General features: G+C 49.0%; 1 protein-coding gene across 3 annotated transcripts in view; it reads right to left on the bottom strand.

Moving 5' to 3' along the window:
* The window catches only part of PPP2R1A (protein phosphatase 2 scaffold subunit Aalpha), a 38,735-nt gene extending 12,956 nt beyond the window's left edge, over nt 1-25,779 (bottom strand). The window contains exons 1-6 of one of the 3 annotated variants that reach the window (XM_025366142.1): nt 25,409-25,779; nt 13,521-13,611; nt 9,506-9,606; nt 3,725-3,957; nt 2,079-2,226; nt 1,801-1,956 (exon numbers count right to left, since the gene is read on the bottom strand). In XM_025366142.1, coding sequence (XP_025221927.1) covers nt 1,801-1,956; nt 2,079-2,226; nt 3,725-3,957; nt 9,506-9,606; nt 13,521-13,611; nt 25,409-25,486 — 807 coding nt within the window. In that variant the 5' untranslated portion in view covers nt 25,487-25,779. Of the gene's footprint in view, nt 1-1,800; nt 1,957-2,078; nt 2,227-3,720; nt 3,958-9,505; nt 9,607-13,520; nt 13,612-25,408 lie in introns of all 3 variants that reach the window. The other 2 variants (XM_025366143.1, XM_025366144.1) reach the window with 2 other exon arrangements.
* Nucleotides 25,780-26,265: the final 486 nt, after the last annotated feature.

Here is a 26,265-nt window from a genome sequence, read left to right as displayed (position 1 = left end):
CAACATGGTGAAACCCCATCTCTACTAAAAATACAAAAATTAGCTGGGTGTGGTGGCGCACATCTGTAATTCCAGCTACTTGGGAGGCTGAGGCACAAGAATCACTTAAGTCTGGGAGACGGAAGTTGCAGTGAGCTGAGATTGTGTCACTGTACTCCAGCCTGGGCAAAAGAGTGAGGCTCTCTTAAAAAAAAAAAAGAAAAAAAGAAAAAAAAGGAGGCACGCTTGGCTCCTGCCTGTTTCATGGCATGAGGCATGGAAAGACACATGACTCTTGCTGCAAAGCTGGTTCCTGAAGACCTGGTAGGAAGCAGAACAGTTCATTATGAGGAAGGGAATGAACAAATAAAAAAACCTTGAAGGACCTCTTGGGAAAATATTGCCTTTTATTCATCTTGCAAATATTTACTGAATGCCTACTGTGTGCCAAGAACTAGTTTAACAGCCTAAAATTCCTGTTGTCATGGAATTTGTACTCGAAGACCCAGTGTGACACAGTTTATGCACTTCAGGAGACAAGGATGGGAAGAACCTTCCCTAAATGTGGTGATGGTATGCTATTCTGAGGCTGAGTCCTTCCTACAAATGCCAGTGGGAACCAGCATAATTACAGGCAAAGGGCGCCCCAGGGTGCAGCAGCACTCGAGGCCTCTCTGATCCCACCCTGCCCTCTCTCCTGCTTTCTCTCAGGCTAGGCCGTCAAGATCAGGCCGGAATGTTCCTGCTTGCACTTGCTCTCGCCTCCCAGGGTTCTTTGTCCTCTTGCTGGAGCAAAGTTCCTATCTTAGCTCTCACCAACTCATCTTCTAGAACCAGCTGCAACACCACCTCCCCTCCTCAATGCTTCCAAGGCCCCACATCTGTCTGTCTGTCCCACACCTGTGACACTTTATTATCAAATTTCCCCCTAAGTCAATCTTCCCCTTCAGACTGCCTGGCTCCGTGAAGGCCAGGAATGTGCCAAATTCACTGGCCCAGCAAATAGCTGGTGCTCAGCAGACATGTTTGTGGGATGAGGCAATCTGGATCCCCGCGGAAGGAGCACTGTGGGAGACACAGAGCTGGAGTCTTGCCCCCTTTCTGCCTGGCTGGTAGTGTCACTCTGATCAGTTAATTAAACTTTCTGGGGCCAGGCACGGTGGCTAACACCTGTAATCCCAGCACTCTGGGGGACCAAGGCAGGTGGATCACTTGAGGTCAGGCGTTCAAGACCAGCCTGGCTAACATGGTGAAACCCTGTCTCTACTAAAAATACAAAAACTAGCCGGGCGTCGTGGTGGGCATCTGTAATCCTAGTCCCTCAGGAGGCTGAGGCAGGAGAATTGCCTGAACCCGGGAGGGAGAGGTTGCAGTGAGCCAAGATTGCGCCACCACACTCCAGCTGGGCAACAGCACTCTAGCCTGGAGGACAGAATGAGACTCCGTCTCAAAACAAAAAAACAAACAAACAAACAAAAAACCCCATCTTTTTGGGCTGCGTCTTCCCCTTTGTGAAAGGACAGCTTGATTATGTCAGGAACACCCCACATGTGCTACCCTTCTCTGCTCCTGTGGCACTTTCCTCCGTGAAGCCTTAACTTAGCCTCAGAATCCTTCTCAAGGCAGCACTTCAAGATGCCATGTCAATCAACCAGGATTGGCATATAAAGTGAGATGAAGTTAGACGATCACAGGGATTTTATTGCTCAAACACCCAATGATTCCGTCGGCCTAATGGTAAACCTCAGCTCCTATATGCTTCCCTTCTGAGGGTGTCAGTGTCCCCCACCAGTGGGACAGTGTCAACGGTCGCTCACCTACCTCTGTGAACTTGTCGGCCACCATGTAGCGGACGCGCCAGGACTTGTCTTCAGCGGCCTGGCGCAGAGTGGGCATCACCAGGGCCTCCAGATCCTCCTGGGGCAGGAGCTGGGCAATGTTCACGCACGCCTCCACCGCCAGCAGCCGCACCGAGTCCTGGGGAGAGGAGAGGAACGCAGGAGGGCAGCAGAGGCCTTGCTGAACTCTGGGATTCTCTTTCACGGGCAGGGACCACCCGAAGCAGGTGAGAGCAGAGAGGTCCAGGGAGCAAAACTCACCTGCTCGTCAGAGGCCAGGTTGGAGAACATGGGGATGATCTCACTCTTGACGTTGTCCAGCTCCAGCACCTTGGCAAACTCCCCCAGCTTGGAGGCTGCGGCCCGCCGCACCATGGGGGTGTCATCTGAGCACAGGTTCCGGAAGTACCTGGGAGTCGGGGATGGGGATCATGAGGCAGCAGGCAGTACGGCAGAGAGGAGCAAGCACAGACTGCAGTTGTGTGGGTCCAGGATTTAGCTGAATGACCTTGGGCAAGTGATGACCCCCTGTCTGTCTTCCCAGCCCTATGAAAAGGCGCTGATAGTAACAGTACCTACCCCACAGGTCTGCATGAGGTTTCAATGAAATAATGTGTGTGGGACACTTCGCAGACTGCACATAATAAATCCAGTCAATGGTAAGTGCTGACAATTACATTATCATGACCATAAAAATTGCTTAACCAATGGGCCTGGTACAGTGGCTCATACCTGTAATCTGAACACTCTGGAAGACCAAGGCAGGAGGATTGCTTGAGCCCAGGAGTTCAAGACCCGCCTGAGCACCATAGTGAGACCCCATCTCTAACAAAAATAAAAAATGAGCCCAGCGTGGTGGTGCACACCTGTGGTCCCAGCTATTTGAGAGGCTAAGGCAGGAGGAATGCTTGAGCCCAAGAGGTTGAGGCTGCAGTGGGCTATGATTCTATCAGTGCACTTCAGCGTGGATGACAGAGCAAGATCCTATCTCAAAAACAAACGAAAAACTGCTTAACTAAGAGGCTGGTCTAGAGCCATAGAAAGGCTTTATTTTACAGCAGCAATTGCTTCGGTCAAAGATGGTCAGGGCCAGTGTAAGTATTTAAGTATCTGTGCAGCTGTAAACCAGAGTTCTGGAGTGAGCCACGGCTCAAACCTGGGTATGATGGTCAACTGTTTGCAAAGTAGAGGAGCAGGAGGCTGAAAACTGAAGTGGTTTATCTGCCAAAGGCACCGGACCTGGGACAGGCTGGAGACACCATCAGATGTGATGTGCTGAAAGTTTTTATGTTCCAGATTTTGCTCTAAGCACTTTATATGTGATAATTCCTTTTTTTTTTTAGATGGAGTTTCACTGGTGTCGCCCAGGCTGGAGTGCAATGGCATGATCTCGGCTCACCGCAACCTCTGCCTCCTGGGTCACGGCGACTCTCCTGCCTCAGCATCCCAAGTAGCTGGGACTACAGGTGTGCGCCACCATGCCCGGCTAATTTTTGTATGTTTAGTAGAGACAGGGTTTCACCATCTTGGCCAGGCTGGTCTCGAACTTCTGATCTCATGATCCACCCGCCTTGGCCTCCCAAAGTGCTGGGATTACAGGCGTGAACCACTGCATCCAGCCTATATGTGATAATTCTTTTAAATCCTCACATTAACCAGTGGGAAGGAGGACCTGTCATTATCTCAATTCCTAAGTGAGCAAGGGGGCAGAGATGGTAAACTGACACCCAGCTGTGTCCAGACACCAACTCTCAAGGATGTGGCCTACCACGTGGTAAGCAGGAGTGGGAGTGGAGAGAGTTCAGGGGCGTGTGGGCCCCAGGTAGACCGAAAGGAGGCTGAGGCTTTAGAGAAGGGGACCGAGCTGAGGGGGGAGCTTGGAGCTTCCAAGGGGGGCAGAGACTCACTGTCGAAGTTCCGCCTTGACAGCACTGGACACTCGGGGGTAGCAGACGGAGAAGAGGCCGCAGGCCGAGGTGCGGGAGGTGAACCAGTCGCCGCCCGCCAGCCGCTTCACCAGCGGCACAAAGTGTGCCTCCAGGTCAGAGGGCGAGTGCTCGTGTGAGATGGCCCGTAAGGACTCCACTGCCTTGTCCCGCACCACTGTCTCCTCCACTGTGGCCAGCGACTCCAGGGGTGGCTGTGGTGAGAATATGAAGTCACTGGACAGCTCCCTCTCTACCATCCCCGGCCCTGGACCCCCATCCTGCAACCCCGTCATGGGCTCATCTCCTCAGAGAAACCTTCCCTATTACCCATCCCAGCCTTCATTAAAAGAGCATTTTAAAATGGTTGCAGTGAATGATTCAAAGGAAAAACGTAATATTATGCCAGCCAGCAGAAGGTCTGTCAGCGTGCCTTCCACAAAGGTTCTTACTTAGGGGCCCTTGAAGGAGTTTCACTGGGGTCCATGAATCTGAAAATTACACACGTCACTTTCTGAGGAGAAAGTTCTTAGCCTCTCAAAGTGCAATGATCATCACTGACACTGCGTAGAACATCCGTTCACTGTGTGTACTAGGCAGGACCACCGTGTTGTACCAGGGGTGCTTGTTCTTCCTCACTGAATTCTATAAAGCAAGTCCTGATTTTAAAGAAGAGAAAACTGAGGTACGGACTGGCTTGCCTAAGCTAGTAATAGCTACAGGTCAGGATCGAAAACCTGACCTGAGTTTCTCATGAAGAGGTACAGTTGTGCTGTCTCATACAACTCTGGTGACTGAATTGGGATCTCATGTTTCTGGGGGACTATGGGGCACGGGACGGCTCGCTGGTTGTTACTGTGGGCCTAGAATGACTGTGCTCCTTCAGATATATATGACTGGCTCTCCACTGTATCCCCAGAGCCCAGCAGCACTCTTAGCACAAGACAGGAACTCTTGATTAGTGACCTACTGAAGGGAGACTCAACTTATCCCAATATGTTCAAATAAAGGTACAGAGGTCTCTGGTTTGAAATTCAACTTGGGCTGACAGATATTTAAGGCAGGAAAAAAAAAATCATAAATGGAAATGCCAGGACCCAGTCAAGTAACAGAATGAAGCTATCAGTCAAGGTGACAAGCGGAGGTGGCAGGGGGCATGAACAGGAAGAGGCAGGCACTGGGGCACCTTGGAGAGCATGTAGTCCAGGGAGGGCAGGTGCTCCCCAGCTCCAGGGACTGTCACTATGGGAGGATGCAGCTGGCAATAAGCAAATCTGGTTTTCCAAATGCAGTCCTCAAAAAAACTCAATAGTTTTGTATGTGAGAAATCTCATGGAACACATGCTACAACACGGATGAACCTTGAAGACATTATGCTAAGGGAAATCAGCTAAAAGTCAGAAGGACAAATATTTTCTGACTCCACTTATATGAGGAATCTAGAACAGTCAAACTCATAAAGTAGAGTGGTGGCTGCCAGGGGCTCGGGGAGAGGAAACGGGGAGTTCATGTTCAACAGGTCTGCAATTTCAGTTTGCGGAGATGAAAAATTCTGGAGATGGATGGTGATAATGGCTGCACAATGTGAATAAACTTACTGCCACAGAGCTACACACTTTAAAATAATTAAAATAGCACATTCTACATATATTTTTACAGTAAAACTATTAACAACAAAAACAAATGTTTAAAAATAGTTACAATGAATGATTCAAAGGAAAAATGTAATACTAAGCAAGCCAGCGTAATGTCACTGTCACAGGTCCTCGTGCTATCATGAGGTCTCAGGCTCAGGATGGTCTCATGGGAGTGGGACCATAGGTGTGGTGTGACTGGGATACTGCAGGGACAGAGTTCCTCTTGTTCACCTCGGCTCTCCCATCACGTGGGCTGGCACAGAGAAGGCACTCAATCAACACCTGCCAAGTGACTAGAGGTGGAGCTTATGGCAATCTGTTATAAGGAGGCCTGGGGACAGAGGCTGAGCAGTAATTATGCAAGCCAAGGTTCTCTTCTTCAGTAGGTTACTGCAGGAAGTAGTTCTCAAAGTATGATCCCTGACCATCCTGCAGCAGAATCACCCAGGAAGCCTATCCCAGCGTGGACCAAAACAATCAGAGTATCTGGAGGCAGGGCCCAGGAAGGTACACATTTAAGAAACTACAATTGATGCCTTTGCACAGCGAAGACTCACTACTGTGAAGCCTCTCTGTGAAGTCTGGGGGCAAGGGTTCTCAAACCTGGAGACCACACAGGGTAGGGAAGAGTGTGAACCGCCTAAAATCCTGTGTACTTTTATAAGAAGAGGGTCCAGAATTTAATAGATTCTCAAAGGGATCCACAATTCCAAACGAGTTAGGAGCTGCTGGCCAGATGCAGTGGCTCATGCGTGTAATCCCAGAACTTTGGGGGGCCAACACAGGTGATCACTTGAGGCCAGGAGTTCCAGACCAGCCTGACCAACATGGTGAAACCCTGTCTCTACTAAAAATACAAAAACTAGCCGGGCGTGGTGATGGGTGCCTGTAATCCCAGCTACTTGGGAGGCTGAGGCTTGAGAATCGCTTGAACCCAGGAGGTAGAGGCTGCAGTGAGCTGAGATCACAACACTGCACTCCAGCCTGGGTGACAGAGCGAGACTCTTTTTCAAAGAAAAAATAAAAATAAAAAGAGCTGCTGACACAGAAACAACCCTCACACCCAGGCACAGCGGCTCACACCTGTAATCCCAGCACTTCGGGAGGCCGGGGTGGGTGGATCACCTGAGGTCAGGATTCTGAGACCAGTGTGACCAACAAGGTGAAATCCCGTCTCTACTAAAAATGCAAAAAGTAGCTGGGTGTGGTGGCACACACCTGTAATCCCAGCTACTGGGGAGGCTGAGGCAGGAGAATAGCCTGAACCTGGGAGGCAGAGGTTGCAGTGAGCCGAGATTACGCCATTGTACTCCAGCCTGTGTAATGAGTGAAACTCCATCTCAGGAAAAAAACAAAACAAACAAATGAAAGAAAAAAAAAAAATCCTCACACTGCAGCTACAGAAGTCTCTGTAATTAATTCCATTTCACCACTGCTGAGAGCGAGGGCTGGGAGTGGGTCTGACACATCTCTGGGCTTCCACAGCCTAGAGACTTTGCTCAATGTTTGTGGAATGAAGAAACTACACAAAGCCATTTTCTATTTCCTATAACCTGTAAAAATCCAGGTTAACAGCCACCTCCTCCAGGAAGCCTTCCCTGACAACTTCCCATCCCACCTCAGCAGGTTAGGTATCTACCCTGAGTTTTAAGGGCCCCCCTGCCTCCCTTGTTTACAGCGTTGAAAGCAACCAGGAGCCTTCTGAGGATAGTACATAGGAGTGGCTAAGAATTAGGGGACTGGGATCTAATCTGGACTCTGCCTCTTCCCAGCTTGGGCAATTCACTTAAACCAACCTGTGCCTCAGTTTCCTCATCTGAGCAACAGAGCTAACATCAGCGCACAATTGTGTAAGGCTCTTGGGATGTGCACTGCAGGCAACGAGCAAGCACAAGCTATTTTGATCTAACTCTTCTCTGGTTTCCAGCACTGCCTGGTCCAGAGAGCCCCAGGATGTCTGCAGGCTGACATGAATACCATACGCATCGGTCACAGGGAATTGCTTCCCAAAAGGAAGCGTGGGTTGACTGGGACTTTCCTCACTGAGAATGTTCTGTTGGGAGACCCTGGCCAGGTAGGAGAAGGATCTGTGGGTCCCAGCCCAGCTCCAAAGCAAGCTTGAGTCCCAAGCTCAGTTGTAGACCCTGGGGGCCTTTGTTGAAGCCTTGGGGTTTCATAAAAATGATGTCTTCTGCTCCTAAGTCCTCTGAGAAGCTACTGAAAGCTATGAATTCACTGCTCAGAAGTTCCACCTGACAAATATCAGCCAGGGGCTACAGACAATTTTGTGAAATTCAAGGAACCCCTTCTAGGCTGGCCCCCAAACCTTATCATGCTCATGTGAAGAAGTCCTGTTTTTTGTAAAATGTATGAAATGATCTCATTTATGTACAATTTTCTGTGTGTCCATATGCACAAATCATACACATACGCCCAGATGAAAGCTGAGATACCAGAATTTAATGGTAACTATCAAGTTTCCTTAGACAATGCTGTTTGGGAAAAAATGAATTACTGTATTTGCTCAAATCCCAAGATCCCAACAATGATAAGCACCATTCTTTTTTTTTTTTTTTTTTTTTTTTTTTGAGACGGAGTCTCGCTCTGTCGCCCAGGCTGGAGTGCAGTGGCCGGATCTCAGCTCACTGCTAGCTCCGCCTCCCGGGTTCACGCCATTCTCCGGCCTCAGCCTCCCCAGTAGCTGGGACTACAGGCGCCCGCCACCTCGCCCGGCTAGTTTTTTGTATTTCTTAATAGAGACGGGGTTTCACCGTGTTAGCCAGGATGGTCTCGATCTCCTGACCTCGTGATCCGCCCGTCTCGGCCTCCCAAAGTGCTGGGATTACAGGCTTGAGCCACCGCGCCCGGCGATAAGCACCATTCTTTTACACACCACTAAGAGGGAGAAAGGTTGCTGCTATAAAACACCATCAAGGGCTGGTGCCACATTGTATCTCTAACAACAGTGAAATACAGAATCACTGGGGGAGTGGGGCGGAGGCAGAGGCAGCAGCAGTGGCCCAGGGCTCTGAGAACAGTGAAAACCAGGGGACTTGGCAACTTGTAAGGCCTTCCTTCCCAGATCTTCTTCTCTCAAACAATGCTTCTTGTTGGGATCTGACCCATCTTTGTGTTCCTAGCCATCACCTAGCACGGGACACACAGGCAGGCAGTGGGGTGGGAATGTGGCAGAGAGTCAAATAGACAGACCAAGAATCCCAGCTCTGCCATCTACAAGGCATACAATCTTGAAGAGACACTTAACCTCTCAGTGCTCCAGGTGGCTCACCCATAAACAGGGAATCCCTCCTACCCCAAAGGCTGGATATGATGTCACAGCAACAATAATGACAACTGCAGTTAACATCTGTTAGTACTTACTAAGTGCCAAGTACTGTGCAAGGGCTCTTCAAGATAATTTTAAAAGGTTTTCATAATCCCATTTTGCAGATGAGAAAGGTACAGCACAGAGAGGTTAAGTAATTCTCTTACAAGTCATACAGCAAATAAGTGGTAGAACCCAGCCTGACTCCAAACCCACAGCCCTGGATGTAGAATCCCAGATGAGGCCTGGCACTGGGCACCTACCTGACCACTAAACAGAAAGGATGACAACTGCACCCTGAGTTCACAATATTAAAAGCCACTACTGGCCGGGCGCAGTGGCTCAAGCCTGTAATCCCAGCACTTTGGGAGGCTGAGGTGGGTGGATCACGAGGTCAGGAGATCGAGACCATCCTGGCTAACACGGTGAAACCTCGTCTCTACTAAAAATACAAAAAACTAGCCGGGCGTGGTGGCGGGCGCCTGTAGTCCCAGCTACTTGGGAGGCTGAGGCAGAAGAATGGCGTGAACCCGGAAGGCGGAGCTTGCAGTGAGCCAAGATCATGCCACTGCACTCCAGCCTGGATGACAGAGCAAGACTCCGTCTCACAAAAAAAAAAAATAATAATAAAATAAAATAAAAGCCACTACTGACTTGTTGGATTAAAGCAGATGTCCACGGCCCAGCTGTTCTGACGTGATCCCCATGCTCTCCAACATGCTCCCCTCCCTGCCCTAGGTTGGCAGGGCCATGGGCCTGACCCTAAGGGGTGGGCAAGAGGACTTCCTGCCTTCCACTCACCAGCAGGCAGTGCACGTACTCTGGGCCTCCCACCAGGGTAGTGAAGGTTCCCAGCTGTTCTGCCAGGGCCAGGAGGACCTCATCTTCATCATAGATGGTATCTGTGGAACCAAGACAGACTTCGTGACTATCCCACCTCAACTCTGATCCCAGCCGAAGCTCAGAACTCACAGACTCCATTCTGCTTCCTCAGGCTGTCAGCACTCAGTTTCCCCATCCGCCCACTTGCTCCCCACTCTCCACCTGGGCTGACACAGAGATCACGGCACAGGCATGGCTGGGATGAGAGAGCCCTAAGTCCTGCTTCTGCCCTCTAGCAGGTGCGGAACACTGACTGAGTGATTCCACCTCTCTGAATCCCAGCTTCTGCGTCTGTAAAATGGTGTTCACCATCCCTCCCTTGTAGCAAGGGTTACAGTGAGGAGCAAATATGACCAGGTGTATAAAGCACAGAGCAACGTCAACGAGAGCTTTTTTGGGGTGCAGCTTCTCCCCTCAGCACTGTTCTCTCTGCCAGAAATTTCTTTTTATCCTTGGAGATTCAGTTTAGCTACCCCTTCTTGGAAGATTTCTAGGATGTCCGCTGGAACACCTTCTCTGGGCTCAGTCTCCCTCTCCTTCCATGCCACCTTTACCCACACCCTTAACATAGGCTATAATCAGCGAGCCCAGGACTGGCTCCTCTCTATGCCCCAGTTCCTGCCAGAGCTGAGCAGACAGACAGCAATTCAGGTTTGCTGAAAGAATGAATATGTGAAGGGAAAATCTGTTCTGTCCCTAATGCCCACATCCAAAGGCCTCTCTCTTAAGCTCCATCCTCTCATCCCTGAGGCAGTGGGAACTGCTAATCCCTGCACAGCACAAGATGCTAATATCCCTGGCTTCTATTACCACTTAAACTTCCTGCATTTAAGCTGGGTATATGGCAATCCAGCAACAGACTACATTTCCCAGACGCCCTTGCAATTGGCAAGGCCATGTGACCTTGCTCTGGCCAATGGGATGTGAGTGTTAAGTGGTGGGTTCAACTTCTGCGTCACCTCTTTATCACAACCGTCTCATTTAAGTAGTCATTAGCATCATCCCCATTTTATGGTGGGTTCAAATATTGCTTTACTGTTGGGTGCTTATACAGCAACTCACTTCATCTCTCTGAGCCTTTCTCATCCCCCAAATCACAACAGGCCGTTCTCACTTCACAGGGTTGTTCTGAGACTAAAGGGAAATAAATGCTTTCAGTGAAGAGTTCAGCACAGAGCCCAGTAGGAGGGTTAGCATCTCTGCCTCTTCCTTCAATAAATTCTCGCCAATATGACTGTTCTTAGGCTCATTCCCAGCCTCAGTTTCCCTGGCTCCCTCTGCACACAGTTAAAACCACCCTCACTGTTTTCTTCGTCTCCTGAAGACCTTATGCATATCCACAGACTCAATTCTTATTCATCTCTATCTCCAGTCTAGACCTTATAGCCAAGCAATGCTGCTGAAGGCCAAACACCTGGGAGCTGCCAGCACCCTGTCTTCCCACCAATCCACACAGAACTATCCTCCTTGGAAGGGTTGGCAGCTCCTTCTGAGCCAAGTCTGTCAACCCTCCCAACCTAAGGTCACTCTGATCATCACTAGCTGTCAGCTGGGAGACTGCAACAGCTTCTTACCTGGTTTTCCTGCTTCCACCTTTGCCCCTACACCATCTGGATCTCCCAGAACCCAGAGTGACTCTTTCAGGTGTAAAAGAAATCCTGACACTCTTTCATTTCAATCTGCCAATAGTTCCAAAGAAACCTGATCTCACATGTTGTGGTCACTGTTCTTCTCCAACCTCATGTCCTAGTCTCACTCTCCCTTAACAATCTTACTCAACTCATGGCTACCTCACTGCTATTCTTCCAACACGCTGAGCACACATCTGCCTCTCCTCACAGCCTGAAATGCTCTTCCCACAGAGTCCCATATGGCTGGCGCCTCCGTTCCACTCAGGACCCTCTCCCATTAAGCTTCCATAAAAACCCAGAGGGTTCAGAGAGCTTCCAGATGGTGAAACATGTGGAGGCTCTCGAAGGGTGGTGGGCTCAGGGAGGGCACAGAAGCTCCAGACCCTTTCCCCCATACCTCACTCTATGCATCTCTTCATCTGTATCCTTGGCGATATAATACACCGGTAAACGTAAGTGTTTCCCTGAGTTCTGTGAGCCTAATCAAACCCAAAGAGGGGGTCATGGGAACCCCAACTTGAAGCTGATCGGTCAGAAGTTCCAAAGGACTTGCAACTGGTGGGCAGGGTTGGGGACAGTCTTGGGGACTGAGCCATCAATCTGTGGGATCTGACACTATCTCCGCATAGACAGTGTTGGAACTGAATTAGAGGACAACCAGCTGCTGTCCACTGCTCAGTTTGGGGGAAAAACCCCAGACATATGGTCACAGAAGTCATGTTCTGTGTTATGATTGCTCTGGTATGAAAGTAGAGGAAAGACGCAGAGTTTTCCTTACACACCCCGACTGTTAGGCACTGCTCTTATTAGACTCCTTTACAAATAAGGGAAATGAGGCTAAGAAAGGTAGAGTGACCTACTCAGCTTTCCTAGCAAGTCGGCGGCACAGCTGCTTGTTTCAAACCCAGGTCCCTCCAACGTTTTTCCTCTGAAACTTCTTCACCACTTTATTATCCTGCCATGCCTCAGCATTCTAAAGCTTTCAAGTCTCCCCAGCAGTTCACCAATAGAAGCCACCTGGTTTGGGGCCATTTGTTCAGTGTCATATGAGCAGACTCTTCATATAGCATTCAGTCAGACACATCTGCACCCCTCAGTCACTAGCTGTGCCACTGCAGGCGAGTCACTGCACCTCTTTAGGCTCCAATACCCCATGTGTCCAGTGCGGGGAGAGGTAACAACCTCAAGCTCCTCCCTCCCCAGGATCATCACTAGGTCCAACTAAGACGATCCCATACACAAGAGTTTAATTAGTGACAAAGCATTCTAAACCTTCAGCTGTGATTTCCGCTGGTATGAAGTATAAAGCATGAAGTAGTAATGGGAATAATGATAACAGAGGATTTACCATTAATTGGTAGTCCAGTCTGTATCAGACAGTGTACTAAGTGCTTTACCTACATCCTCACAGACAGCAGTGCTTAGTAACAGCCTGGCAGCTAACACTTCGGCAGCACGTACTGCACAGTGTCATAAGCACCTTACAGTATCTTATTTAGTCTTCGTGTTAGGTTACATAATTATGCCCATTTCACCTGTGAAGAATCTGAAGCAGGTAGATGTAAAATATCTTGCCCAAAGTCACACACCTAGAAAGTGGTAGAGCTCGGATTTGAAATCAGTCATTAACCAATGCTGTCAAGTTAAAGGCCAGAATGACTAGATAAATATCCCTTCTCAGTTACCTCCTAACTGCATGACCTTGGGCAAATGAATCACTTCAACTCTCTACACCTTGATTTCTTCATCTATAAAATGGGGACAGTAGTATCACCTGCCTAAGGCACTGCTGTGAGATTAACTGGGTGAAAGGACGGTGATGTATGTTTACTGAGTACAGGCAGCTTTCTAAACACTTCATATGAACTCAATCCTCACAAGATACAGTGGAGAACACCACCTGGCATATAGTAAGCATATCGTAAGCATTAGCAATTGTTATTAATATTGAATGTTCAGATCAACACCACGGCACACAGATGATTATCCCAATCTACAGATGAAAAATGTAAGAAACAGATAAACTAACTTGTCTAAAGTCACCAGCTTCCAACTGTTGGAACTGCACCTCAAACCTGGTTCTATCTGCCCCTAGATCCCTCTCACCAATGTCTGCCTCCAGCATTCCAGACCATTCTTTTAGAGCAAGACGGCACTTCTCTGAATCCCTTTTCCCACTCCATAATGTCTAGCACAGGGCAGACATTCACAAACCATATGTTAAATCCACAAGTCTTCTCTTATCTAGTGAAAACCACCTCCCAAGAGTCCCCACATCTGGTCCCAGGGGTCCCCTTCGTTACCTGTAAGGAAAGGCAGAAGCTCACTTCGAGTCCTTTCGACCCCAAGGGCCAAGGCGATGGTGGACAGCTTCTTGATGCTGTTGAGGCGAAGCTAATGAGAGAACAAGAAGAGGAGGGGAGAATGTTAGACATTCCAGACACACATGAGTTCGGACAGCTCCGAACCCAGTCAGCCCCTGGAAGCTTTGCTGGGTTACGTGTGAAGATGTTCAACAGTAATTTGGCAAACGCCCACCAAGAGACCCTGTGACCTCGAGCTAATCATTAAATAACAATAGTAGTGGCAGCAGCAACAAATGCAAAAGAACATCCCTTGGTTCTTATGGAAGCGACACCTCCTCAGTTGAACTTTCCAAGACCACTCTGTTGAAAACTGTACTCCCTCTCCTCCTCCTCTCTCCTCATCACCTTCTCCTGTACTTAGTACCACACACCATGCTAATACACTGTACTTTAACAGCAGCAGCCACTTTATAACATGCTTCCTCTGTGCCAGGTCCTCGGCTAAACACATCCACACACCTGCACCCCTGTCACTAGCTGGAGTCCCATTTTACAGACAGGGAAACAGGCTCGGGGAACAAAAGCCCCTCTCAGGGTCAGAGAGCTAAGATCACATGGGGCAGGATTTAAAACCAGGATTGCTGGCTAAGTGATGATAAAAGAACAAACAACACTCCAGCCTGGGCAACAGAGTGAGACTCTGTCTCAAAAAAAATAAAGAACAAACAATATTACAATAAAATGACGACAAAAACAGGAGTAGCATTAGCAGTAGTAATAATACCACCAGTATAGGAGGCTGAATGGCAGCCTCAAAAAGTTACGTCCCAGTGATGAGCACGTCAAAATAGAGTCTTTGCAGACGTAGTTAAGTGTGTCCAGATCATTCTAAATGGAGGGTTAGCCTTAAATCCAATGACAGTGTCCTTCTAAGAGACAGAAAGGAAGACAGATACACAGAGGGGAAGGTAAGCATGTGAAGATGGGTGGAGAGACCAGGTGATGCATCCACAAGCCAGGGAACACAAGGAATTGCTGGCACCACCGGAAGTCCTAACTTCCAGAAAGGCATGGAATGGGTCTCCCTCAGAGCCTCCAAAGGAACCAACCCTGCTAAGACCTTGATTTCAGACTTCTGGCCTCCAAAACTTGTTGTGTTAAGCTACCCAGTCCGTGGTGATTTGCTGTGGCAGTCCCAGAGAACTATTTTATTTGGCTAACAAACATAATAGATCTCATGCCAAGCATTTACATGTTGGGACTTCATTTGATTCTCTAGATCCTAGAAGAAAAGCATGGCTGATGTCCTCTTTTCACCACTTTGGAAAGTGAGGCTCAGAGAGGTAAAGACACCTGCCAAAGCCAGCACCAAGGGAGTGTGGGATCCAAAGCCAGCTGCTCTGACTGCAGGCCAGACTGTGGAACTCTCCCCTCATTTCTTCATCTCCACCACGATGCCTCTCCTATTATTAACAGCTCCCAGCACTGTCACAAGAATGGAATGAGCTCATGTGTGTGGGAGTGGGAGGAAATGCTTTCGCGAGTGGGAGAGTGACTAATGGTCCCACAGGGGACCTTTCTTCCTGGATAGAGGCAGAACAGGTAGGGACAGGGCGAGGTTGAGGAGCAGGACCTCCCTTAGCCTGTTCTGTTCTGAGGCCCCACATAACTGAGACGAGGTCTACAAGTGACTAAGATCCTGCGTGAGGGGTTCTCCGGTCCAGGAGTTGAAGAATATCTTTGGGATTACAGACGATGAGCATCCGATGAAGTGTTGTGATGGTCTCTCCTCAGAAAAATGCACACAGTTAATCTTTCATATAGGTGGTCCAAAACTTACCATCCTGGCATTAAATGGACCTCAGGATAGAGTACTACAAAACCTGCAACTGATTTTCAGCTAAAAAATAAAACATATATAGAGACAGACCTATAGAAAGATAAACAACTAATATGGCAAACACTAACAATCACTGACCTGGGGTGTCTAAGTATAGAGGTGCTCACTGCACTAGGCTAAAAGTCAGCAAAACTTATTCTATACATTCCCAGACAGTAATTATTTTCAGCTTTGCAAACCTAACTACTGAACTCTGCCTGTGTGGCACTGAAAGCAACCACAGAACCAGAACTAGAGAAGCAAACAGGCATAGCTATGTTCCAATAACTTTATTTGCAAAAGCAGACAGTGGGCTGAATTTGGCCCACGGACTGTAGTCTGCTGACCCTTGTATTAGTCTTCCAACAGTATGCAAGTCTGAAAACTTTCATAATAAAATACCATGGGGAGGCCGGACATGGTGGCTCACGCCTGTAATCCCAGCAATTTGGGAGGCCGAGGCAGGCGGATCACGAGGTCATGAGATTGAGACCATCCTGGCTAACACGGTGAAACCCTGTCTCTACCATAAATACAAAAAGAAACTAGCCGGGCGTGGTGGCGTGCACCTGTAATCCCAGCTACTTGGGAGGCTGAGGCAAGAGAATGGTGTGAACCCGGGAGGCGGAGCTTGCAGTGAGCAGAGATCACGCCACTGCACTCCAGCCTGGGCGACAGAGCAAGACTCCGTCTCAAAAACATAAAAAAATTAATTAATTAATTAAAATAAAATAAAATAAAATACTGTGGGGAGTATTGACCTAGTTGTCTATTTCTTTCCTCTTTGTTTTCTCCAAGTTGATCTGTGTGTTCTTCTCTCAGCTGAGCTATGGGGAAATACACACATGGGCTAGCACGACACTAGGTGAGCAGCAGTCCTGAGGACAATGAGATGGTACAGGGAATAATCACAATTAATAATCATAATCATAAATGTCAGAACCATAGCAACAAACATTTACTGTTTGCTATGTGCTTGGCAGCATTCCAAGTGATTGACATGGATGATTAACACATTGAAGCCTCCTAACTGCTCGGAAGTATGTATTGTTAGTAGCATACCCACTTCACTGGTGAGGACACTGATGCACAGAGGCAAGGCTGTCACTTACTGGAAAGCAACGAAGCTGGGCAGCCTAACTCAATTTCAACATCATGCTGTCATTTAGGCAAAAATGTCTGTATGACAAAGCTTCCATAAAAACCAAAGAGGATAGGATTCAGACAGCTTCCCGATAGCAGGACACGCAGATTCTTGGAGGGTGGCATTTCCAGGGATGGCATGAAAGCTCCCCGTCCCTTCCCCCATAGCTTACCCTATGCATCTCCTCATCTGCATCCTTTGCAATATTCTTTATAATAAACTGGTAAATCTAAGTGTTTCCTGAGTTCTGTGAGCCGCTCCAGCAAATTAATCAAACCCAACGAGGGGGTCGTGGGAACCCCAACTTGAAGTTGGGGATGCCCAAGAGGTGGGCCCATGACAATCAGGCTGCTCTCCCATGGCACAGAGTCCCCTTCCTCCCACTGCTGTTCTTCCGGATTCTGCTTTTGGTTTCATTAAAAGTGTTTGTTTCTTCAGGCAGACAACATCATCAACGCTTGAGAAAGGTGCCTAGGGTGGTACTACAGGGCTGCAAAGTCCAGGTTCAAGGCTAAACTGCTTACATATTAGCTGTGGAATCTTGGGCAATCCTTGTACCTTTCTGAGCCTCAATTTTCTCATCTGTGAAGTGGGGATGATGAGAATACCTACCCTCAGAGGGTTGTCCTGAGTACAAAATGACATTCTACAGGGACAGCCTAGCACTAGGGGAAGATTAATAATGGCAGCCGTGGCAAGCACGCCTCACTGACAGCATCCTGATTTTGTTCAGATTATTAAGGAGGACACTGTGGCAGCTGGTTCACTTATGTTTCTTTTCCCTTTTTCCACCATGACAGAATAATAACAGCAAATATTTTCTTAGTCTCTACTACGCCCCAGGCTTTAATGTTTTAACTCATTTAACCCTCACAATCCCATGAGGGAAATACAGAATCCCCCATCTTAAGGCAGAGAACACAAAGTCACAGGGAGGTAAACTGCATACAGCTTACTGGTGGCAAAGCCAGGATTTGAATCCCAGCCACCAGGTTCTTAACCAGTACTATGGATTCATATTTGCTCTTTTTTCTTTTTTGTTGTTCTTGCTGTTGTTTTGAGACAGGGTCTCGCTCTGTCACCCAGGCTGGAGTGCAGTGGCACGATCGCAGCTCACTGTAGCCTTGACCTCCCGGGCTCAAGTGATTCTCCCACCTCAGTTACCCAAGTAGATGGGTCTACAGGCAGGTGTCACCAAGCCTAGCTAGTTTTTTAACTTTTTGTAGGGATGAGGCCTCACTATGTTGCCCAAGCTGCCCTCAAACTCCTGAGTTCAAGCGATCCTCCCGCCTCGATCTGCCAAAATGCTAGGATTACAGGCATGAACCACTGCACCCGGCTTTGTTTTTTGGGTTTTTTTTTTGTAGAGGGGTGGGGTGGTGCCATGAATCCCCTTAGTAGGTCTAATAATGAACACAATTTTGAAACAGAGGTGAACACAAACGACACTAGAAGGTATGTATAATAGTAGAAATGACATGTGAACACATTCTGGCGACAGTCACAGGTTTTGCTAATACTATCTATGATATACCATAGGGATATTATAATTAATAACAGAAGGGAAGTTAAATGTAAGTTAGAGGTTAACGAAAATAAAGATGTTATAATTCCCAGGCAGGTCCAAACTCATGGACCTGCCTGGGAATTGCAGATGATCCCCAAGTTAAGAGCTCCTGTACTGGGCTACACTGCTGCTCATCATCCTTGGTTTTCAGCTGTATACATGACCCTTGGAAAAGACATGTCTGAATTGCCTTTGCATCTGAATGTGACTATAAGACTAACATCTGGCCAATAAAATCCAAGTGGAAATGTTTTGTGCAACTTATAGGGATGGGGTTCACACTTATCTTCCCTCCTTCCTGTCTGGAATGGAGTTATAATGGTTGGGGCTTCCGCAGCCAACTTGGGGACCTGAGGTAACCTGGGGGACAGGGAGGGTAGAATGGAGGACACAAGCAGCATATAATGGTAAGAGCCTGGGACCCTGACACCATGAAGTGCCACAGCAGCCTGGACTGCCACCAGACATTTTGGTCATCAGTCAGAAATAAACTTCAAGCTCACTTAAGCCCCTGTTATTTAGAGTTTTCCTACTACTTATAGCCAAACTTAACCTCAACTAACTCTGCACATGACCTAGTTCTGGGCAAAGAGATATACAAGTAAGTCTGCTGAGGAGATTCAGTAGAGATTTTCCTCCTTCATAAAAGGGAGGAGGGGAAGAACCTCTGTGTCCTAAGCTGGCCCCTGGTAAACTGCACGAAAAAGTGCAGTCCCACTAGGACAGCAGATGCTGCTGGAATCTTATAACCAAAATAGGCCAGTCAAAAAAACCGCATTTCTGTGATATCTTTAAGCCGACCCAATTCTGTGATAGCTTTGAGCTGCTGAACTTGCTATATGAGAAATAAAAAGAACCCTCACTTGTTTAAACAACTCTTGGTTGGGGTTCCTGTCACATTCCTGACAGAAAAGCTATTAATACCATCATTAAGAAATCTTGACTGGCGGTTGATCATGTCATATTCTGAGGAGAATTCCCTGTGTACTGACTATCTCCCAAGCGTGTCCCCACCAAGCACTTGCTACAGTTGTGATACTGTGAAATACAGATTTGGGCTCCGTCCCCATTTCCTTGCATACAACTCTTCAAATCCTTGGAATCTCCAAGGTGGGTTTTGTATGCTAATGTTGACTGATACCTTCAGGATGGGGTCCATGGTCACTGGGAAGACAGTCATGGAAAACACAGAGACGTGATTAGAGGGTTGGGATTTTCAGCCCCACCCCACATCCTCCATGGAGCGGACAGGGGCTGAAGGTCAAGGTGATCACCAGGTTCAATCAACCCTGCCTACCTAACAATGCCTTTATAAAAACCCATAAGGACGGGGCCTGGGAGCGTCAACACAGCTGAACACACACAGGTTCCTGGAGGGTGGTGCACCCAAGAAGGGCATGGAAGCTCCACACCCCTTCCACCATAGCTCACCCTATGCCTCTCTTCATTTGTATTCTTTATACTATCCTTTATAATAAACTGATAAACTTAAGTGTTTCCCTGAGTTCTGAGAGCTGCTCTAGCATATTAATCAAACCCAAAGGCAGGGTGGTCATGGGAACTCCAACTTGAAGCAGGTAGATCAGAAGTTCTGAAGGCCCAGAATGGCAACTGAAGGCGAAGGTCAAGGGGCAGTGAGGCCTGAGCCCTCAACCTGTGAGACCCAACACTGTCTCCAGGTCGTGTCTGAACTGAGCTGGAGGACACCCAGTTGGTGTGCGCTGCAGAACTGATTGCTTGCCTGGTGGTGGAGAAGAATCCCTCCCCCAACAACACACATTTAGTCACGGAAGTCTTCTTCTGTGTTGTTGATTGTTGGGTTGAGAGAATAGGAATTGGGATTTTCCAGAGTCCACCTATATATATGGTTCCACGACAGCACTTACCACCCTAGACTGGGACTCTCTGTGTCCCAGCAGGCCTCAGCACAGAGCCTGCTCTGTGGTGACTTAACAAATAAAATCCCCCTTTCCACTACATGCACCTTTGGAAAAGGGACCCACTTGTAAAGACCCATCCTGCATTCAACCCATGGAGCCTTCCACAGTATGAATCTATATGGTATACCCCACATGTAGTATGTCTTCCCTTCACAATCAGAATAAAAGCTAAGGCCCTACTCTGGCCTACAAGGCCCAACACAATCTGACCCTAGTCTATTGATCCATTCTCACTGGGCCTGGCTTGTCACAATGGCTTCCTTGATAGTAACCAAAAAAACAAACAGCCCAGTGTATTCCCAACCCAGACCTCAGCACTTGCTGACGTGGTCCCACAAGGTTCCCCAGATGCCCCATTTCCTCAGGTCTGCTCAATCCCCGCCATATGACTACCATAGGTAAACCAGCACACTGAACAAGCCAATTTCACATGCCCCATAAGCCAATTTCACTGCATCTTCACAACCAGGCACATGCTGATTCTTCATCATTATCCCCATTTTGCAGATGAGGAATCTAGGCCCAAAGAGGGGAAAGTACTGCTCCAGGGGCACACAGGGAGCAAACTGGTAGAGCGAGGGTTCAAACTTCAGTCATCCTCAACTCTTCCCTCTGCATCACCCACCAGGAAATCCCATCAGCTCCCCTCAACATGTCCTGACTGTAACCACACTTCCCCACTACATGCTAACACTGGTCCTGGGTGCTCTGTAAAGGCACCTCAACAGGACCAGTGTTCCTGCCCAACCCCTATGACAGCCAGAGGAAGGATCCTTTAAAATTATATCAGAACCCATCATTCCTACTCAAAGCCTTGCAATTCCCCCCCTCCCCCCCCACCGCCTGCTTCAAGGCCTTCACCTTGGCCCACAGGCCTCACCTGATCTAGTCCTGGTCTAGTCCTCACCTCCCACCACTTTGCCATTCTCTCTGCCTCAATTGGCCTTTTCGCTGTGCTTTGAACGCATCAAGCATCCTCCCACTCCTGGTCTTTGTATCAACCATTCCCTCTGCCCAGACTGCTCTTCCATGACCTGTTCATTTCATTCAAATCCTTGTTCAACACCACTTCCTCAGAGCAGCTTTCTCTAACTTCCCTATCTAACACGGCAGCCCCAGGTGCTTGCTCCATTCCCTGTACCTGTCTTATTTTGTTCTTTTTTTTTTTAGAGACAGGGTCTTGCTGTCACCCAGGCTCTCACTGCAGCCTCGATCTCTCTTACTGTCATCCAGGCTCTCACCGCAGCCTTGACCTCCCTGATTCAAGCGATCCTCCGACCTCAGTCTCCTGAGTAGCTGGGACCACAGGCCTGTGGCATCACACCAGCTAATTTTTTTTTTTTTGGTAGATACAGGGTCTCACTTTGTTGCCCAGGCTGGTCTTAAACTCCTGGGCTCAAGCGATCCTTTCACCTTGGCCTTCCAAAGTGCTAGAACTGGTCAGGCGCAGTGGCTCATGCCTGTAATCCCAGCACTTTGGGAGGCTGAGGCAGGCAGGGAGTTTGAGACCAGCCTGACCAACATGGTGAAACCCACTCTCTACTAATACAAAAATTAGCCAGATGTGGTGGCAGGCACCTGTAATCCTAGTCACTCGGGAGGCTGAGGCAGGAGAATCACTTGAACCTGGGAGGCAGAGGTTGCAATGAGCAGAGACGGCCTGGACAACAGAGTGAGACTCTGTCTCAAAAAATAAAATAAAATAAAATATAACCAAAGTGTTAGAATTTGGCTTGAGCCACCATGCCCAGCAATTTTTCTTCTTAGCAATTACTGCCACTGACATCCCATTACAGATCTACTGTCTTCCATATCAGAATGTAAACCCCGGAAGAGCAGCTTTATTCCCTACTGTACGTCTAGTATCTAAAATAGTCTGGCACATAGGAGGTGTTGATAAATATTTGCCGAATAAATAAATCAAGACTACAGGATTTCATATCCTGTGTTCCTTCTAGTATCCTGAACTATCTCAGACACAACTAAAATATCTGGCATATGAATATAATCAGCAACCGTGTGTCCCACCCCAGACTCTATTCCACCCTTAGGTCCTACTTCCTTTCCTGACTCCTCCACTTCTCAGCTACACAGCTTTGGCCACGTTATTTATGGTGCTTCAGTTTCCTCATCTGGAAAGTGTGGACAAGGATAGGACCTACTTCAAAGAGTGATTATGAGAATTCAGTAAGATTGTCAGTGTTATTCCTCTGCACTGTACCTAGCATTGAGCAAGCACCCAGTAATTTGTTACTCAGATGCTTTAAGTCAGAGGTTGGCAATTTTTTCCCTGCAACGGGCTAGACAGCAAATATTTTAAGCTTTGAGGGCCAGACCATCTCTGTTACAACTACGCAACTCTGGGCTGTAGCACAAAAGTAGTCCATAGGAGCTTCCAGACAGATGAACACCCAGTGGTTCCTAGAAGGTGGAATGCCCAGGGAGGACATGGAAGCGCCACACATCTTCCCCCAAACCTCACCCTGCATATGTCTTCATCTGTATCCTTTGTAATATCCTTTAGAATAAACTAGTAAGCTGCCTAGCTCTGATCCTGGCACAAAAACAACTCCCTACAAATGTTTGCTGGTTAGTGGATGGATGGATGGATGGAAGGATGGAATGACAGACAGCTGAAGGAAGTGATCCTGGAGTTTAAAAAAAAAAAAAAAAAAAAAAACTGGCTGGGCACAGTGGCTCACACCTGAAATTCCAGCACTGTGGGAGGCTGAGGCAGGAGGATCACCTGAGATCAGGAGTCTGAGACCAGCCTGGCCAACACGGGGAAACCCAGTCTCTTCTAAAAACACACACACACAAATTAGCCAGGCGTGGTGGCCTGCGCCTGTAGTCCCAGCTACTCAGGAGACTGAGGCGGGAGAATTGCTTGAACCCGGGAGGCAGAGGTTGCAGTGAGCCGAGATCATGTCAGTGCACTCCAGCCTGGGCACCAGAGTGAGACTCCATCTCAAAAAACAAAACAAAACAACAACAACAAAAAACTATGGCCATATCTGTTCTGTCTTCCTGGGAGGCTCTTCCCCCCCTTCTTTCAATCTCTTCTTAAATTCTGCAACCTCAGAGAGGCCTTGCCTGATTGGCCTACTTAAAATGGATCTGCCCCACCCCACTTTGTACTTGCTGTGCCCTCTGCCTTTAGGTGTGTTCTCAAACTTGATCTCAACAAGGCCTCCCCTCCCCACACTTTAAAACTGCATCCCCCAGGCCGGGCACAGTGGCTCATGCCTGTAATCCCAGCACTTTGGGAGGTCAAGGTGGGTGGATCACCTGAGGTCGGGAATTTGAGACCAGCCTGACCAACACGGAGAAACCCCATCTCTACTAAAAATACAAAATTAGTTGGGAGTGGTGGCACATGCCTGTATTCCCAGCTACTTGGGAGGCCGAGGCAGGAGAATCATTTGAACCTGGGAGGCAGAGGTTGCAGTGAGACAAGATCATGCCATTGCACTCCAGCCTGGGCAACAAGAGCGAAACTCCGTCTCAAAAACAAACAAACAAAAAAACCCTGCATCTCTCATCTCTCTTATTTTTATTTGTCTCCCTACTGCTTATCCCCAGTATACTCTGTTTATTGTCTCTCCTCACTGCAAAGTAAACTCCCCTACTGCATGCCAGTGCTTAGAACAGTGACGTGCACAGAATAGAGGGCCAATTCAATATGGATTCACTGCCACAACATCCTGTTTGTTTCCTTCCCATGACTTTTCACACACTCATCTGTTCAGCTCTGTTGACCTGTTTCACACCTGAATCCTGTACAGCAACTGGTGTCTCCACTATATCCCCAGCATCATACCTGATATATGGCACGTGTTTACTGAACAAAAGAATTCATACAACCGCCCTATGAACTAGATAATTATCCCCATAAAAGAGAAGAGGAAACAGGCCTAGAGAGATTAACTAACTTGTTCATGTCAATCAGTGAGAAGTGGAAGGGCCAGGAATACAACCACAGCCGGTCTGCCCCCAGAAACAGTGATAGACCAGGAACCTAGGAGGCGGGACCCACGTTTGGCAGGTTACCCAGTGCACCTTGTTCAATTTTATAAATGCGAAAACTGAGACCTAAAGGGCGGATGGGACCTCTTTAATCACCACTCCCAATAATCACAGCTAATATGTATCAGGCCCTTACAACAGGTCTGACACCATTCGACTTTTTATTTGTGCCATAATTCGTTCAGTCCCTCACAAGTCCCTCCAGCAAGACCAGGACTACAATTAGCCCATATTTTATGGAACACGGAGGCCCAAAGCGGTGAAGTAATTTGCACAAGGTCACACAGCGGGTGGCAGCCCTGCTCAGAGCCTTGGGCCACCGCATCCCATAACCAGGAATGTTCATCCGGGCTGGGCGCGGTGGCTCACGCCTGTAATTCCAACACTTTGGGAGGCCGAGGCGGGTGGATTGCTTGAGGTCAGGAGTTCCAGACCAAGCCTGGCCAACATGGCGAAACCCGTCTCTACTAAAAAATTAGATGGGCGCGGTGGCTCGCGCCAGTAATCTGAGCTACTTAGGGGGCTGAGGCGCGAGGATGGTTTGAACCCGGGACGCAGAGGTTACACTGAGCCAACATCGTGCCACTGCACCCCAGCCTGGGCGACACAGAGGCTGTCTCAAAGAAAGAAAGAATGAAATGTTCACCCGCTGAGCAAATCCTTCACCTCCTATCCTGATCAATGGGAGGATCCGGGGAGATGGGGAAGCGGGTTTCTACAACGTAATTCACTCTTCAATTTGGCTAGTCCCCACCTTTGGTGGGGGGGAGGTGTTTTTGCGTCCCCATCCTCTTAGGACACCTAAACCAAAATGAGACGTGGAGAAAGAGCAGGAATTGGGATGGCAGGCCTTCGCCTCTCGGTCCCCACTTGGGCCAGCAGTCGAAACCCAGAAAAGAAAAAAACCTTCCCAGGTCCTGACCCATCAGGCGGCTCTCCCCCACTCGGAGCAAGTCACGAACGCCCCACATCTCCAAGGGGCCATTCAGAGGCCGCCGCCAATCACGGAGCCCTCCTCTCTCCCGGACCCAGTCCGCCGACCCCAGCCCTGGCCGCAACCTCCCAGGACCGCGGACCGCGGACCGCCGCGCGCACTGAGCAGGCCCGGGACCCTCGAGGCTAGCGCAGGCCCCCGCCCTTCACTGGGCCAACACCCAATCGAGGGCGCCGTCTCAATGAGTCCGGGCACCCGGGGAGATAAGAGACGCACGTTGATTGGCCGCCGCCCCTTCCGCCACTCCCAGCGAACGCTGAGTCTTCTCCGCGAGGGCTGCCCATGCCCCCAGGTACCCCTCCCCGTCTTCCCCAAGTCCCCCGTAGCCTCCGTACCTGAACGTCCTCGTTGCGGAGTTCGTCTATGAGCACCGCGATGGGGTACAGCGAGTCGTCGCCGTCGGCCGCCGCCATCTTGGCTCCGTCCCGTTCCTGTCAGACTGCGGCCAGCGCTCTGCTGAAACGGGGGGGGCAGAGCTGGGAGGAGGAGAAAAAGCACGCGTGGGGGCGCCCGCACCAGTTTACAGGGGCTGCTCCACGGCCATTGGCCGCGCTACGCCGGCCTAAACCCGCGTTTCTTTGGTCCGGACTAGTGAAGTCCCGCCCACTTCCCATTTGCCATTGGTCGAGTGAACGAGATTTGACTAGTTTGAGCCTAGGGGAGGGGGAAGAAAGCGGAAGTCAGCCGTGTCCTAGCGACCAAGATTGAACCCACCCTCGTCGCTGCTAACAACGACCGGGACGAGCAGTTGTTTCTAGCCAATGAGGGGCGATATGGGGAGGACGCTAAGCCTGACCTTTGGTGGGTCCCGGGGATGGTTTCTGCGCGTGCGTCAGTGGTAATACGTGACGTCATGTGGGGAGCGGGAGGGTGTGCAGGTTTTGGGTTACCAGGCGGTGGTTCCGCTGGCTGGCAGGCTGGCTCCCCGCGCCTTTGCGCGGCCGGAGGAGGGAGTGAGACTTTTATTTGTGTTTGATTTATGCCAAGGCCCAGAGAAGGGAGCGGCTTGCCTTGCTGTCTCTCTTTTTCTTTTTCTTTCTTTTTTTTTGCTTTTTTAAAGACAGGGTCTCGCTCTGTTCCCCATGCTGGAGTGCAGTGGCGCGATCTTGGCTCACTGCCGCCTGGACCTCCCTGGGCTCAAACGATCCTCAGGCCTCAGTCTGCAGAAATAGCTGGGATTATAGGCTCGCGC

The sequence above is a fragment of the Theropithecus gelada genome, chromosome 19, assembly GCF_003255815.1.
Source record: "Theropithecus gelada isolate Dixy chromosome 19, Tgel_1.0, whole genome shotgun sequence".
NCBI classification, from domain to species: domain Eukaryota; kingdom Metazoa; phylum Chordata; class Mammalia; order Primates; family Cercopithecidae; genus Theropithecus; species Theropithecus gelada.
This window is presented reverse-complemented; position numbering and strand designations above follow the sequence as displayed.